Below are 14,354 nucleotides of genomic sequence, written 5' to 3'. Positions count from 1 at the left end.
TATGGATATTTCTTGAAGACATTGGTTTGTTTATTAATTATCTGGGTCAGTTGGGGTCAGTTTGAGTTAGTAACTTAATACTTTGTAAAACTCTGTTAAAGATTTTGTAAAGTATCCCTCATTCTTTATTCATGCAGTGCTTTCTGTGCTGTTCAAGAAGTACACATTAGCCAGGCGGTGGTGGCGCACGCCTTTAATCCCAGCACTTGGGAGGCAAAGGCAGGCGGATCTCTGTGAGTTCGAGACCAGCCTGGTCTACAAGAGCTAGTTCCAGGATAGGCTCCAAAACCACAGAGAAACCCTGTCTCGAAAAAACCAAAAAAAAAAAAAAAAAAAAAAAAAAGAAGAAGTACACATTAGAAGCCCTTTATTAGAAGACACAAGAAGAACAAAGTAGAGAATTCAAACGTAGGCTCGCTCTTGATCAAATGACACCAATAAGAAGTGCTTTTTTGACTTCGGTCCTTAATGCAACACTGATGAGTTATTGGTGATTTTGAGGTTATTATTAATGTGCTTAAGCTTATATAATGAAGCAGATGAACAAAATTTTAAATTTAGTAGTAATCTCATATATGCACAATTTTATTACCTATAAACCCCAATTTGTCTGTGGCACAATCGGTTAGCGCGTTTGACCGTTAACTGAAAGGATGGTGGTTCAAGCCCACCCAGGGACAATAGCCTTTAGGTTTTGCCGGGCGATGGTGGCGCACGCCTTTAATCCCAGCATTCGGGAGGCAGAGGCAGGCGGATCTCTGTGAGTTCGAGACCAGCCTGGTCTACAGAGCTAGTTCCAGGACAGGCTCCAAAGCCACAGAGAAACCCTGTCTCGAAAAACCAAAAAAAAAAAAAAAAAAAAAAAGAAAAAAAACCCAACTCTGACCTGTATTTCATTTCTTGTCCACTTTCTCACTCCTAAAATCCATTGTTTTTCTATTATTTAATCATTTTCCATTCTCTCTATATATGCTTATAAGTACAATCATGTGATGTTTTATGTTTTTACCTTATTTCCTTTTGTACAATGTACTTTAAGCTTATCTATGTTGAATCAAATATCAAGATCTCTTTCTTCTCTAAGATTGAATTATATTCCAGTGTCTATGTCATCCATAGCAGTTTAATTTTCCTAATTCATTCATTCATGCAGAGAGACTTTGGTTATTTCCATATCTTGACTATGTAAATAACACTATAGGAAACATAGGATCACAGAATTCTTTATAGTATATTGGTTTTATGCCCTTCACAGAAGAGGGACTGCTGGGTCATATGGTAGTTCTCGTTTTCATTGTTTTGGGAACCTCCATATAGTTTCTCAAGGAGACGACACCGACCTGCAGAGCACTGGTAGATTACATTGCTTTCCTTTCTCTATTCTTTTGCCGGAATTTGCTTCATGCTATGATGAGTGTAAAGTGGTATCTCGTAGTAACTTTGATTTGGATTTTCCTGATAATTAATGAGGTTGAACACCTTTTTGTATACTGGATGACTGTTAATTATTTTTAGAGGAGTGTTTATTCAGGTCTCTTGGTTACCTATAAAACTTTTTGTTGCATATGACTTATAATTTTAAAATTTTCTATTAAACTGCTAGTTATGATTTTATTTATTTATTTATTTATTTATTTTTGGATTTTTCGAGACAGGGTTTCTCTGTAACTTTTGGTTCCTGTCCTGGAACTAGCTCTTGTAGACCAGGCTGGCCTCGAACTCACAGAGATCCACCTGCCTCTGCCTCCCGAGTGCTGGGATTAAAGGCGTGCGCCACCACCGCCCGGCTAGTTATGGTTTTAAAGCTCTGTTGTAAGGTTACCTGGAATCTAGAAATTGGAGACATGTCTAGCACTTTCCTTCATACACTTGGGAACAAATAGGTTATTTATTTATTTAGGTGGTCAAGAAGAAACAGATACACAATGCAGAGAGGCCTATTTAAACATTTAGAGTAGCAACTATTTTTAAAATACTCCCTGTCTTTGATTTTTAGATTCATGTCAAATAGGTTAGCAGGTAAAATTGTATCCTCTGATACTTACAGGGGACTTAATATTTATTTGAGTTTTTATATGTTAATATAACTTTTTTTCTTCTGTCTGTAGTGAGGTCCAAGAGCCAAAAGAATCAGTACCACCTCCTAAAACCTCAGCAGCTGCTCAGCTGGATGAGCTCATGGCCCACCTGAGTGAAATGCAGTCCAAGGTGGGTACAGTATGGAACATAAAGTCTGGGTCTTTGAGGCACCAAGTTAGCATGGTAGTGGTCAGTCTCTTATCCCCTGCTTGGGAATTCTAAGGTGACATTCATTTTCCTAGATTAAATTTAATTCAGTAGAGAAAATCATTTGGACATTAAAGATAACATGGTATAGGCCTTGATATGGAAGAGATTGGGGTGTTTATGGTGTAGCCAGTCATAAAACTCTGCAGTGGTTGTAGAATGAAAGACTGGAGATTTTCCAAAGTGAGTGGAGCACAGCCCAGGATTTTGAAAGGTTAATCAGATTTTGTCAGAGCAGTTGTGACGGGATTTAGGATGGACACAGAATGATCAGGGTTGGAGAGATCCCGAGGGCAAAGGCTCCCCTGAAGGCATGCTGATGCAGAGGTCTAGTAAAAACGTGTGCCTGAGCAGGACAGAGGTCAGGGGGCAGGCTGAGACACAGAGCGAGCAAGGCCAAGGGAAGAAAGATGAGTTTTGAGACCATACTGGGATAAAATTAGCTCTTTTTTTCTTGTCTGTAGAATGAAAATGTCATACTGACAGAGAGCAGAAATCAGATAAGGAGTCTTAAGCATTTATCAAGAACATAGATCTATAATCCTTAACATAGAGAATCCAGCCTTTTAAAATCTGGTTGAGAGCCGGGCGGTGGTGGCGCACACCTTTAATCCCAGCACTTGGGAGGCAGAGGCAGGCGGATCTCTGTGAGTTCGAGGCCAGCCTGGTCTACAAGAGCTAGTTCCGGGACAGGCTCCAAAACCACAGAGAAACCCTGTCTCGAAAAACCAAAAAAAAAAAAAAAAAAAAAAAAATCTGGTTGAATGTTAAGGTGCATACTCATGAAATCAGTATGAAATATTTAAGGCAGACTGTTAAAATGTGTATGATAGAAGAGTACAGGGACGGTGTCAGCGTGAGACTCCCCATGTCACACATGGTGCCTAGCACACAGGGACTAAGTAATTCACAGCTGTTGGAGGGGCAGATGAATAAATGTCACATCACGGTTCTCTATTGGCTAATACTCTGTAGTTAGCTAACTAACATCTACACTAAAATGAGTGTATTGACTTGTGCTGCATACTTGATGATGCTAGAAAAAACAGTCATATTAGGAAATTTATACTGTTTTCTTCTTAAATTATCTCTTGGTGTGTTTATATTTTAACTTAAAATGTATGTTTTAAAACTAAACAATGCATATACATTACACAAAATCAAAAGTACAAAAATGTAGTGAACAAGGGCCATAATTTGTCCCAGATAGTCCTATATTGCCCCCTGCAGGTCATCAGTATGTACTGCATTTTATGTATGTATCTGGAAATATTTTGGAATATGCAAGCAAAGAGACGTAGATGTAGAGAATATATAGTTATATTTTTACTTAGTTATTTTTCAAATGGAAAATTAATTATTTTTGGTACCTCTGGACATTGATCTTTTGGATAGATACCTCTCTGTAGTAAGAAGGCCACACTTGTTTGTTCCCGGCTACCCAGCCAGCCCCTAAATAATTACACAAAAACTATATTATTTAAATCACTGCTTGGCCCATTAGCTCTAGATTCTTATTGGCTAACCCTTACATATTATTTTAACCTATCTCCATTAATCTTAATCTGTGTATCTACACGTGACTGTGGCTTACTGGGTAAAATTCCGTTCTGTCTGTCTCTGCCAGTAGCTCCATGGCTTCCCCCTAAACTCTGTCTCCTTTTTCCCAGCATTAAGTTTAGTTTTCCCCATCTACCTCTATTCCCTGCACAGGCACAAGACAGTTTTTTTATTAACCAATGATATTCATAGCATACACATCACCTCTCAAACACTAACTTCCATTATATAAAAGGAAGGAAAGAAATATGTTTGAGGATCAATTTTTTAAGGGAAATAAGCATAATAAGTGGTAAAAAAAGTGAAGATTTTATAGACAGTAATGATTGAATAACTAGAGAAAGCAGATATTGCAGAGCTATCCAGGAAAATGTTGGGAACCTGCCTACTTCAACAAGAAGGCTTTTAACTGTGAAATAGGAAATGAGATTGGGAAGACATTAATTAGTAGGTGTGAAACTGTGACTATCCATTTGATTATAAAAAAATTGATGGGTAGGCAGTGGATCTGTTTGAGCCACTATATCTATTTGACCAGATAAACATTGGAAAGGACATGAAATGATGAAGGAAAAATGTAGGCTTTTGTATGTATATGTGTGTCTGTGTACAACTGATGAGTGATTTATAATAAGAAGTTTGGATCTATCTTCTAATAAATGTAATCTCATTACCTTCTCTGTTAACACTGGCTTTAAACATTGTATAAATCATTTCAAAGTATTAAAGCACAACTAATAAAAACCCAGAGACATATATTAGGGTTCAAACTGAAAGATCAGAGAAGTAAAGCAGCCAACCACTAGAGAGCTCTTACCTCTACAAAATCTTCAGACTGAAAGAGAGCGAGTTCCTGTCTCATCCCACCTTATATTCCTCTCTAGTGCTGGGATTAAAGGCGTGCACCACCACTTCCTGGCCTCTGTGGCTAACTAATGTGGCTGCTGCTGGGAATAAAGATGTGTGTCACCACTGTCTGGCCTGTATGGCTGACCAGTGTGGCTACTTTGCACTCTGATCTTCAAGCAAACTTTATCAAAACACAAATGAAATGTCACTATAAAGTATTGCACATCTGCTTCTCTCTACTCATAGAATAAAAATTCCATGAGGCTAGAAACTTGGTATGCTTATATACTGCTTAATAACAAGTGACTGTGACAAATTAGGTGCTTGGCAATTAATAAATGAATAAAAGAAAGAGATGACTAATATTCATCTGGGGTCAGGTCACTGTAAGAGCTACAAAAGTATAATCTTTTTATATTCGATTTTTTTCATTAGACAGAAGATTTACAAATCAATGATAAATGATCAAATTTCATTTCACTCAAGGAATTTAAAATGACATGGAAATAAAAGTATTTTTATTTATGTTCATGTTGGATGTCTCCAGTTCCTTGAAGAAAGGTTAGGGGAAGACAAGATCAGACATCAGAAGTATAGGAATAGGTTGTATATAGCAAATGCCAAAAAGAATGAAGGTCTATACAGACTGATTTTTATTCATGGTTCTTTCCTTGTCCAAGGTTTCAGTGACAGCAGATGCCAGCAGGAAACCCTTACCAGACAAACAGGATCACAAGGCATCGTTGGACTCAATGCTTGGGGGTTTGGAACAGGAACTGCAAGATCTTGGGATTGCCACCGTGCCCAAGGGCCACTGTGCTTCCTGCGAAAAGCCAATTGCTGGGAAGGTGGGGTGATCCAGGATGTTGGTCCAATCAGTCTGTGTCTGTGGGTGTCCAAGAATGGCTTTCTCTTTGTATTCTAAGATATTTTAATTTTTTGTTAACAACCACTGACTGCTTATATTATTCTGGGCGCTGAGTTAAGTGATTTATTAGTATTCCTACATTTAATAGTTTAATCAATCTTTTAAGGAGATTTTATTATCATATCTTTTGCAAAAACAAGGAGGTCAAGTGCTCAGAGACATTTCTTGGAAAGACGAAAGCGTAGTAAGAAAGAAGCAAAGGGAACATTTGAGTTCAGGATGGTCTGCCTTCTGAGTTTGAATTCCTAATCACTTTTATTCACTGTCATTTCTGAGATGGCCTTTCACACTGCTTTCTCTCTTCAGACATTTCTGGACTTACATTTATTCATTGCAATTTCAGCTAGATGAAATTGAGATATGACTCGTTAAACAGAGATACTAACTCTGAACCATTATTACCAAATCCACAGGGCAGGGCTTTCCTGTGCGAGGCAAGGTGTGCAGAGGCTCAGAGCTGAGAAGTAAATTCTGCTTGGCTTCTTGATTAATCAGCATGGCAGGTCCCTTTTACTATTCTTTAAGCATGGTTGCAGATGTCCTTAATGTAACCTAGGTCTTGGCCTTGTAATTGTATGTAACTCAGGAGGTGTTGTCTAAGGGAATGCAGCGTGCAGAGTGCCCTCTAGAGGTGCCTTCTGCTGCACTGCCATGCCAGGCTCTGTGCTATCCCTAGGTGATCCATGCTCTGGGGCAATCCTGGCACCCAGAGCACTTCATTTGCAGTCACTGCAAGGAGGAGATTGGCCCCAGTCCCTTCTTTGAACGGAACGGCTTGGCCTACTGTTCCCAGGACTACCACCAGCTGTTCTCTCCGCGTTGTGCCTACTGTGCTGCTCCCATCATGGATGTGAGTAACTCCCCAGCCCTGTCAGCTTTCATGTAGTATCTGATTACTCATTAAGAGCACTGGCCATGTTTCTCAACTCTGAAGCCTTCTAATACCTCTCCATGTGTGCCGTTTCCAGAAAGTGCTGACAGCAATGAACCAGACATGGCACCCAGAGCACTTCTTCTGCTCTCACTGTGGAGAGGTGTTTGGTGCAGAAGGTAAGTGGGAGGCTGCGACTCGAGGCTGAGGTGGGCGGGCCAGCAGCACTCCTCCTTGGGACCGCTGTCTGTTTAGTTCTGCTCTCAGCACTGACACCTAGAAGTCCATTCCATGCCGAGATGTTGTCTCTCTGCTTTTCCCTATCATTACTACTTTTGGTTTAAATTGATTTTTTTTTTAAATTAAGGAAGTGGAAATCCATCATTTAAAAACAGATTGTGCCTCTGGAGATGACTTGGCAGGTGAAGCCCTTGCTGCACATTTATGAAGAAGACCTGAATCTGCTTAAAAGCTAGGGCTGGTAGCACAAGTCTGTGGCACTAGTGTGTTCCTTTCAAAGATGTGAGGTTTCTAAGGACGATCCGTAGAAACTTGCAGGCAGACAGAAGAGACTGCCTCAATCATGGAAGGAAGGGACTGCCACCAGAAGTTGTCGTTACCTCTACACATGAATTATGGCACATGTAACAAACATGCAAACACACATACATACCCCCTCTCCCACACACAATGTGTCACTGTTACTTACAAGTATGAACCAATTTTTTCTCTTGGAATTAAAATTTGAGTTGCTTTCTTCTAGCTTAGTTACGCTATACTTACCACTAATTTACCTGATAGAACCATAAAATCCTTATCAAAATAGTCAGTTGCATCTGCTAATAAGCCTGCTCCATTTTATTTTATTGATGATTTTGCTCTAACCTGAAATGCTTTCTTCCTGCTAAGTAGCAGCCATTTTAGTTCTTTCCCCTGAATTATCCCTGGAATCTGCTGCTACTACCTTTCTCTTTAGATCCTCTATTTCCAGGACCCCATTTCTCCTTTCTTTGAGTGTGTTTTGATCACTTTCTGCATGTATAATGGGCATCCTGATTACTGTAACTTCCTGCTCTAACGTCCCATCTACCTGATTTTACCTCCTTCTTCCTCCTGATAAGTACCCTTTACACACTTTTTGTTGTTATTTTTTTTTTTTGTCTGATTGTTGAGACCCACTGCGTTTAACCAGGTGGGAGAGTTTCAGTGGTAGAGAATTTGTCAACATGTCAGCCGTTCCTAATGTGCCTTTCCCCACTCCCAGTGGAGAGCTCGACTTATTTCTTAGGTATGCTAGAGCACTTAGAGTCTCCACTAGGTAGTTTCAAATAGTCCCTGTGTTTTGTGACATAATGGGGCATCAGCTCATCCAATAGCTTTTCAGACTTGAGCCAGTCCTGTCTAAACTTGAGAAATACTTTGAATTCAGGTACTGGGAGAGCTCATGCTGATGACCCCAGCAGTGAAAGTGGTTATCCCTTTCAGCCTTAGATCTGTCATGTTAGAGGCTACTCTTGTACTTTACATTATAAAAACAAACAAAGCAGCAACCACCAGAAAAATCCTTATTAATATTTCATACTGTCATCTCCTTTCTTTTTCTCATTTTCTTTGTGATTCTTTTATAATTTAAATAATTTCTTACATGTTTTTATTCTGTCACTGCCCTTGAGTTGCCTCAACATAGAATTCTATAGGAATTGAATATTAATATACAGAGGGAAATGTTTGCATTCCTAATTCTTTTTTTTTTTTTTTTTTTTTTTGGATTTTCGAGACAGGGTTTCTCCATAGCTTTTGGAACCTGTCCTGGAACTAGCTCTGTAGACCAGGCTGGCCTCTAACTCACAGAGATCCTCCTGCCTCTGCCTCCCGAGTGCTGGGATTAAAGGCGTGCACCACTACCGCCCGGCTGCATTCCTAATTCTTAGGACTGTGTTCATTTTCCATAATTGAGAAGTTTCCATTAAGCCTTTATTTTCATTTTGTATACTACCCCAATTTCTTTTTGTGGCTTTCATTTATTTATTTATTTATTTATTTATTACATTTTTATTTTGCCTGTGAATGTGAGCGTACCATTTTATACATATGGAGGTTAGCAAACAGAGTGAGTTAGTTCTCTCCTTCTGCCTCGTGGGTCCCAATGTTTGAACGTAGGTCCTCAGGCTTGGTGGTAAGTTCCTTTACCCACTGAACCATCTCACCAGCCCTATTTTGTCTTCTATATGTGACCCATTTTAACAGTTTACAAGGATTTATTTTCTGAATTGTCCTGATATTTTGTCCCCCTTTTATTGTTCATTTTGGTTTTGGAGCAGTGGAGTGCCGTATAGCTTGGGCTGGTTTGAGGTTTACCGTTTAGGTGATGATGACTCCCAGTCTCTTCTCTACACCTCCCGGGAACACACATGCATGTGGATGCTAGAGGGAAATCTTAGGTATTATTCCTCAGGGCCATAACTACGTGTGTGTGAGTGAGTGAGAAAAGGCCTGAAGCTTGCCGAGTAGGATTGACTCTTTTTGGAGCCCCATGATACCAACAGTCTCCCCAGTTGTGGATTACAAATGTGTGTCACTATGCCCAGTTTACTTATTTATTTGTTTGTTGTTTGCTTGCCTATTTACTTATTTGGTGGGTTCTGTCTGGGGATCTAACACAGTTCCTTGCCTTGTGTTTACAAGGCAAGCACTTCATTGACTGAGATATCATTGAAGGGATGGAAAGAATTTGAACTCAGTTCTCATTTCTGTAAGTGCCACATCACACTTTTGTTAACATATTCTAAGTACTCTTTGACTGGGATTTAATTCTCCTGTTGCTAAGTCTTCTTACCTTCTCAGTACCAACTTATACTTTACTGGGAAATAGAGTCAGACATGATAGTACTGACATAAGGCACTAACAAAGTTCTTTGTAGTGATTTGCTTGTCCATTGGAGCTTGTTCAAAGCACTTAATATGTCAAAATGATACGTATTTCCTGTATCAGTAGCAATAGAAATATGAAAGTTAATTAGACTAAGTTAATAAATAGTCATTAAATGAATACTGTCTGATGCAGAATTCTTTGCTTAACAGCCATCCTCTTCGTCTGAGCAGGGGTGGCTACCTACATGAGACCTTCATTGGGTTTATTGACTGTAGATATTCCTTCATAGAATAAGGGGCTAACTGGCCAACTGAATGTGATTCTGCTCTAGTGTGGTACATGGTCTCATGTTCTCGAGAGGTGCTACAGCATACAGCATATGTAAGGTTAGTGGAAGAGGAAACTCTGTATGTGCTGCTGTACTAAAGTTGTTACCCATGTTCAGGGAGGCTATCTGGTGGTGTGGCTGCTTTGGGATTACCCATACTCTATAAACACAATGAACTCAATGATTCCCTAAGTTGGACTTTTGTGAAATCATACTTTGGCTTATCTTTGATGACCTATAAGGAGAGGGTGAACAGCACTATCTATTGATAATTATGTTGTAGAAATTACCTGGAAACAGGTAAGGGAATATTTGAAGAACAGCTATAGTTGCATACAAAAGAAAAATGCCCAACCCTTAAGGATAACTAGTTGTTCTTGAGTTGGGCTCATCCTAATCTGATGGTTCACTGGTTCATTATGATATGAAATAAACATGAAATTACACTGAAAACATGTATTAATAGAGGCAATGGCAATGGAGCCATTTATTACTTAGAAGTTCCTTTTGGGTTATAGTCATGTTCTTTTTCCTGGCTTTCTCATAAATGGGTCCACTGTCATATGGTCAGTTAATTAATTAGATAGCATCCTGACTTTTATTCCAGGACACAGGCACATATAGAGTTTTGATAATAACAGTTAAATTATGGAACCTCCTGGGAAATTAAATTCATCTGCATTTTTCTTCAGTTCAGAGAATCCCTCTTTAAGGCTAAAGTTTTTAAATGCATTGGCCCTTAGCGATTTTCCTAGGGACCTATGTCTTCAGTGCTTCCCATCTTTCTTTTTAATTGTTCATTATCTCGGCCATGCAGGTGCTCTTTGATTTCCCCTGTGGCTAAGAGACACTGGAGTGAAAATACTCTCCCATGTCTCTGTGGTAACTTTTAATTGTCAGTGTCTTTCATTCATTCTCTTGAGGTAATTGGCCCCTGAGCGAGCCTTCAGGACAGTGCTGAAACTTTTCCAATTTAGGGGGTTACTAAGTACAGAAACATTATAGCAATTTTGGTGGATGGATTGTTTTGATTTCCCTCCTGAGACTCACCCAAGTAGAAATGGAGGGTGTTACTCTCCTACTGTCTCACTCTGGAGACCAACTGCTCTGCAGATTCCTAAATGGGGTTCATACCTAGGTTAGGTGGTATGTCTTGCAGCTTTCTTAAGAAATACCAACTTATATCACTTGGGGGCATGTTAAGAATGCAAAATCTTTAGTACCATAAATAAAAAATTGGGGGGTGTGGAGGGTAGGGAGGACCTCACAATCTGCGTTTTAACAAATTTTCAGGCGAGTGAGACATGTTGGAGTGAAAAAGAGTGCTGCTTTACTCCAAAAAGAGACCTGCGGGTATTTCTTTCCTTAAGTAGTGATGATGGTGGTGTGGGGTTGACATTCACTTTCCCTTAGACTCTAGAAATCTTCTGAATGGGTCAGAAAAGAAAAAGAGAATAGTAAAGTAAGCTTTCTCAGTCTGTGGGGTTCAGAAGAATAACACAGGACAGATATAAAATTGCTAGGTTGGATTCTTAGATCTCTAGGCCTTATGATTTTGACAACTTACCTATTTTGTTTTAGAGAAAACATAATTGAGTGAAGCAAGCTCCATCAAACAGTGACAAGAACGAAAGTCAGAAAGACCAGCCATGTGATTTATGATTTAGGTCCTACCCTGATATCCTATTACAGTTTTGTGATCTGGCTACTATGATCACAGGACCTTTCTAGAATATTCCTAGAGTAGATAGCTTGAACAACCCACTAAACACACTTTGTTTCATACCACTAGGCTGGTGAGGCACAGGGTGGCTTCTCATGTGTATACAGTTTTGGTTAGTATATTCGTACTTAGTTGACCTATCAGTTTCCATGGAAAGGTCACAGTTTGGATGCATTTAAGTTAGAGGTGGGATGTGAGTTTTTTCTCCTCCACTGACTAGTTAACTATGGATAACTTATCAAAGTTAATTACTATTTAGTGTTATCTTATTTTAAAGTATTTTAAATATTGTGTGTGGGGGGTAATGGTAGCAAGACCAGTGGTATCTAGTTTCTCTCAGAGCTAATTTTTCAGTGAGGGAAGATAGCCTATAACAATGATTTAAGATAAAGTAAGTGCTATGAAGACGGATTGACAGAGAAGGGCTGGGTTGATGGCAATGAAAAGGTGACCTTTTGAGCTGAATTACAATTGTATCAGTGGCAGGAATAGAGCTTCAGGCTAAGGTAACATTTGTATCAAGCTGTTAAGGAGAAATAGCCCCTAGTACTTAGACTGTGATCCAGGTTCAATACTAAAAGGCACCTGCATTGTCTTCTTTTGAACATGGGGATACTAAAGTTGGGAAAAGTTACAATAATGACCTTATCTCTGCTTCTAATGTAGCTTTAAAGGACTCAAAGGCTGAAACTATGAATCTTTGATTTTATCTTTTCAGGTTTTCATGAGAAGGACAAGAAGCCATATTGCCGAAAAGATTTCTTAGCCATGTTCTCACCTAAGTGTGGTGGCTGCAACCGCCCAGTGTTGGAGAACTATCTTTCAGCAATGAACACTGTCTGGCACCCAGAGTGCTTTGTGTGTGGGGTTTGTATGCTCAATTACCTTCAGTTTTAGAGAAAATCGAATCGTATTCTTCCCCGAGAGGATGAGCTGCTTCATAGTGAGATAGTTTCTAGTCTAAAGTGAGGAATCCATGTTAGTTTTATTTATTTATTTGTAGTAAGAGCTGCGGTGGGCTGCATTCCCTACCGCTCAGCTCCGCATGGCTAGCTTTACCCCGAAATAATTACACAGAAACTGTATTCTTTTAAACACTGCCTGACCCATTAGTTATAACCTCTTATTGGCTAGCTCTTACATATTGATCTAACCCATTTCTAATATCTGTATTACCACTTGAGTGTGGCTTACTGGGACGAGTCTAACTGGCATCCATCTCGGAGAGGAGAGTCATGGCAACTGCCTGACTCGGCTTCTTTCTCCCAGCATTCTGTTCTGTCTACTCTGCCTACCTAATTTTCTGTCCTATCAGGCCAAGCAGTTTTCTTTATTAATTAACCAATGAAGGCAACGGATAGATACAAGACCCACCTCCATCATTTATTTAAAAAGAAAAATAGGGCTTTTGCTTGTCTGTTTTGCAATGTGTAAATCTAGCCTTTGTTTGTCAAGGACCTGAGATAAATCCTACAACTGGCAGGTAACTGTCAAGAATTTTGAAGATAAACATCTTATTTGGTGGCATTATCTCTTGATGTGCATTTCTTTTGTCTGTGTTCACTCCATCCTCAGGACTGCTTCAGCAGTTTTTCTTCTGGCTCCTTCTTCGAACTGGATGGCCGTCCATTCTGTGAACTCCATTACCATCAACGCCGAGGGACCCTCTGCTATGGCTGCGGGCAGCCCATTACTGGCCGCTGCATCAGTGCCATGGGGCACAAGTTTCATCCTGAGCACTTTGTGTGTGCTTTCTGCTTGACACAGCTGTCAAAAGGCATCTTCCGAGAGCAGAACAACAAGACCTACTGTCAACTCTGCTTCACTAAGCTCTTTCCACAGTAATTCCCTTTGATCCGCCATCTACTTAATGTTGCCTGAGACCAAGGCAGGGAAGAACACACTTTGTTTCCCTGACCTTCACTCAGTGGGCTAGTAGAGTACAAAAAATGAGCAAATAAGGGAATTTCTGCATGTTACTAGGCTTATAATCTTATTTTTGAAGACATTTCTTATTATGTATTTGCATTTAGATCTAGATGATGCTATCAAGACACTCTGAAGGTTTATTTCTCATGTGCACAATTCATTCCACCTCTGGTTTTCTGTTTCTCACCTTTTACCTCTACTGATGCCCCTCTCAGACCTTCAGCTGTGGGCCCCAGAGTCTGACTTTTTCTTTTCTCTCAGGAGTCATGACTCTACCCTTAAGCCCTTATAGTGCCTTCCCTCAATGTTTGCTATTTTAAGAGGAAGTGTATTTTAACTGACATCTGTGTGAATAAAGCAGCTTGTGGTTTTGGTGACTCACTGTCATATTCATGTGATAGACAAATGTTTTGCTTCCTATATTATAGAACGCCAGGCCCTATTTGCAGCTAAATTTGTACTCCCTTTCTTCTTTCCTTGCATATAGCAGTGTAAACCCCCTTTTAATAAGAAAAAGCTAAAAGATGAGACCTATTGTTTCTAACTTTTCTCTTTAGTTCGGGCTTTTACCCATTTTACTTTTCAGACTGAAATCTTTGGATAATTACAAGGTAACAAGATTTTTAGAATCTGTCTTCACTTTTTTTTTATCTAAAAAGATCTAGTTTCCCATTAAATACCTTAAAAATACATTTCAAAAATGAAAATGAAGGATGTGTCTCTTTCAGAACTACCTGATGGAGACAAATGACAAATGTCTATGCATATTCTCTCCAAGGAAAGATGTTATAAAAGATCAAATGCGGGTCTTTTAGTTTGGACAAGAAAGCTAAGCCACAAACAATTAATTGTTTTTTCAAAACACTTTAGGTTAATTTATAGAAAACTTTACAAGTTACTGAAGAATCTGACTTTTTCTTTTTTTTTTGATCCTATTGGTTTGTTTACAGAGTAGGCTGCACACGGAGCCATGATTCTGTAAGTGAGGCGCTCATTGGGCATGGTGTG

The 14,354-nt window shown here is 39.4% G+C and overlaps 1 protein-coding gene across 2 annotated transcripts in view; it reads left to right on the top strand.

Annotated features, from left to right (window-relative positions):
- The window catches only part of Lpxn (leupaxin), a 29,546-nt gene extending 15,656 nt beyond the window's left edge, over window positions 1–13,890 (top strand). The window contains exons 4-9 of one of the 2 annotated variants that reach the window (XM_057778416.1): window positions 2,109–2,208; window positions 5,376–5,543; window positions 6,300–6,473; window positions 6,592–6,673; window positions 12,136–12,284; window positions 12,993–13,890. In XM_057778416.1, the coding sequence (XP_057634399.1) occupies window positions 2,179–2,208; window positions 5,376–5,543; window positions 6,300–6,473; window positions 6,592–6,673; window positions 12,136–12,284; window positions 12,993–13,262 (873 nt within the window). In that variant the 5' untranslated portion in view covers window positions 2,109–2,178 and the 3' untranslated portion in view covers window positions 13,263–13,890. The remainder of the gene's footprint in view (window positions 1–2,108; window positions 2,209–5,375; window positions 5,544–6,299; window positions 6,474–6,591; window positions 6,674–12,135; window positions 12,285–12,992) is intronic. The other variant, XM_057778415.1, reaches the window with a different exon arrangement.
- The last annotated feature ends 464 nt before the right edge of the window (window positions 13,891–14,354 follow it).

Source organism: Chionomys nivalis, chromosome 8 (assembly GCF_950005125.1).
Source record: "Chionomys nivalis chromosome 8, mChiNiv1.1, whole genome shotgun sequence".
NCBI classification, from domain to species: Eukaryota; Metazoa; Chordata; class Mammalia; order Rodentia; family Cricetidae; genus Chionomys; species Chionomys nivalis.
Note: the sequence above shows the minus strand (reverse complement) of the source record. Positions and strands in the feature narration are given on the sequence as shown.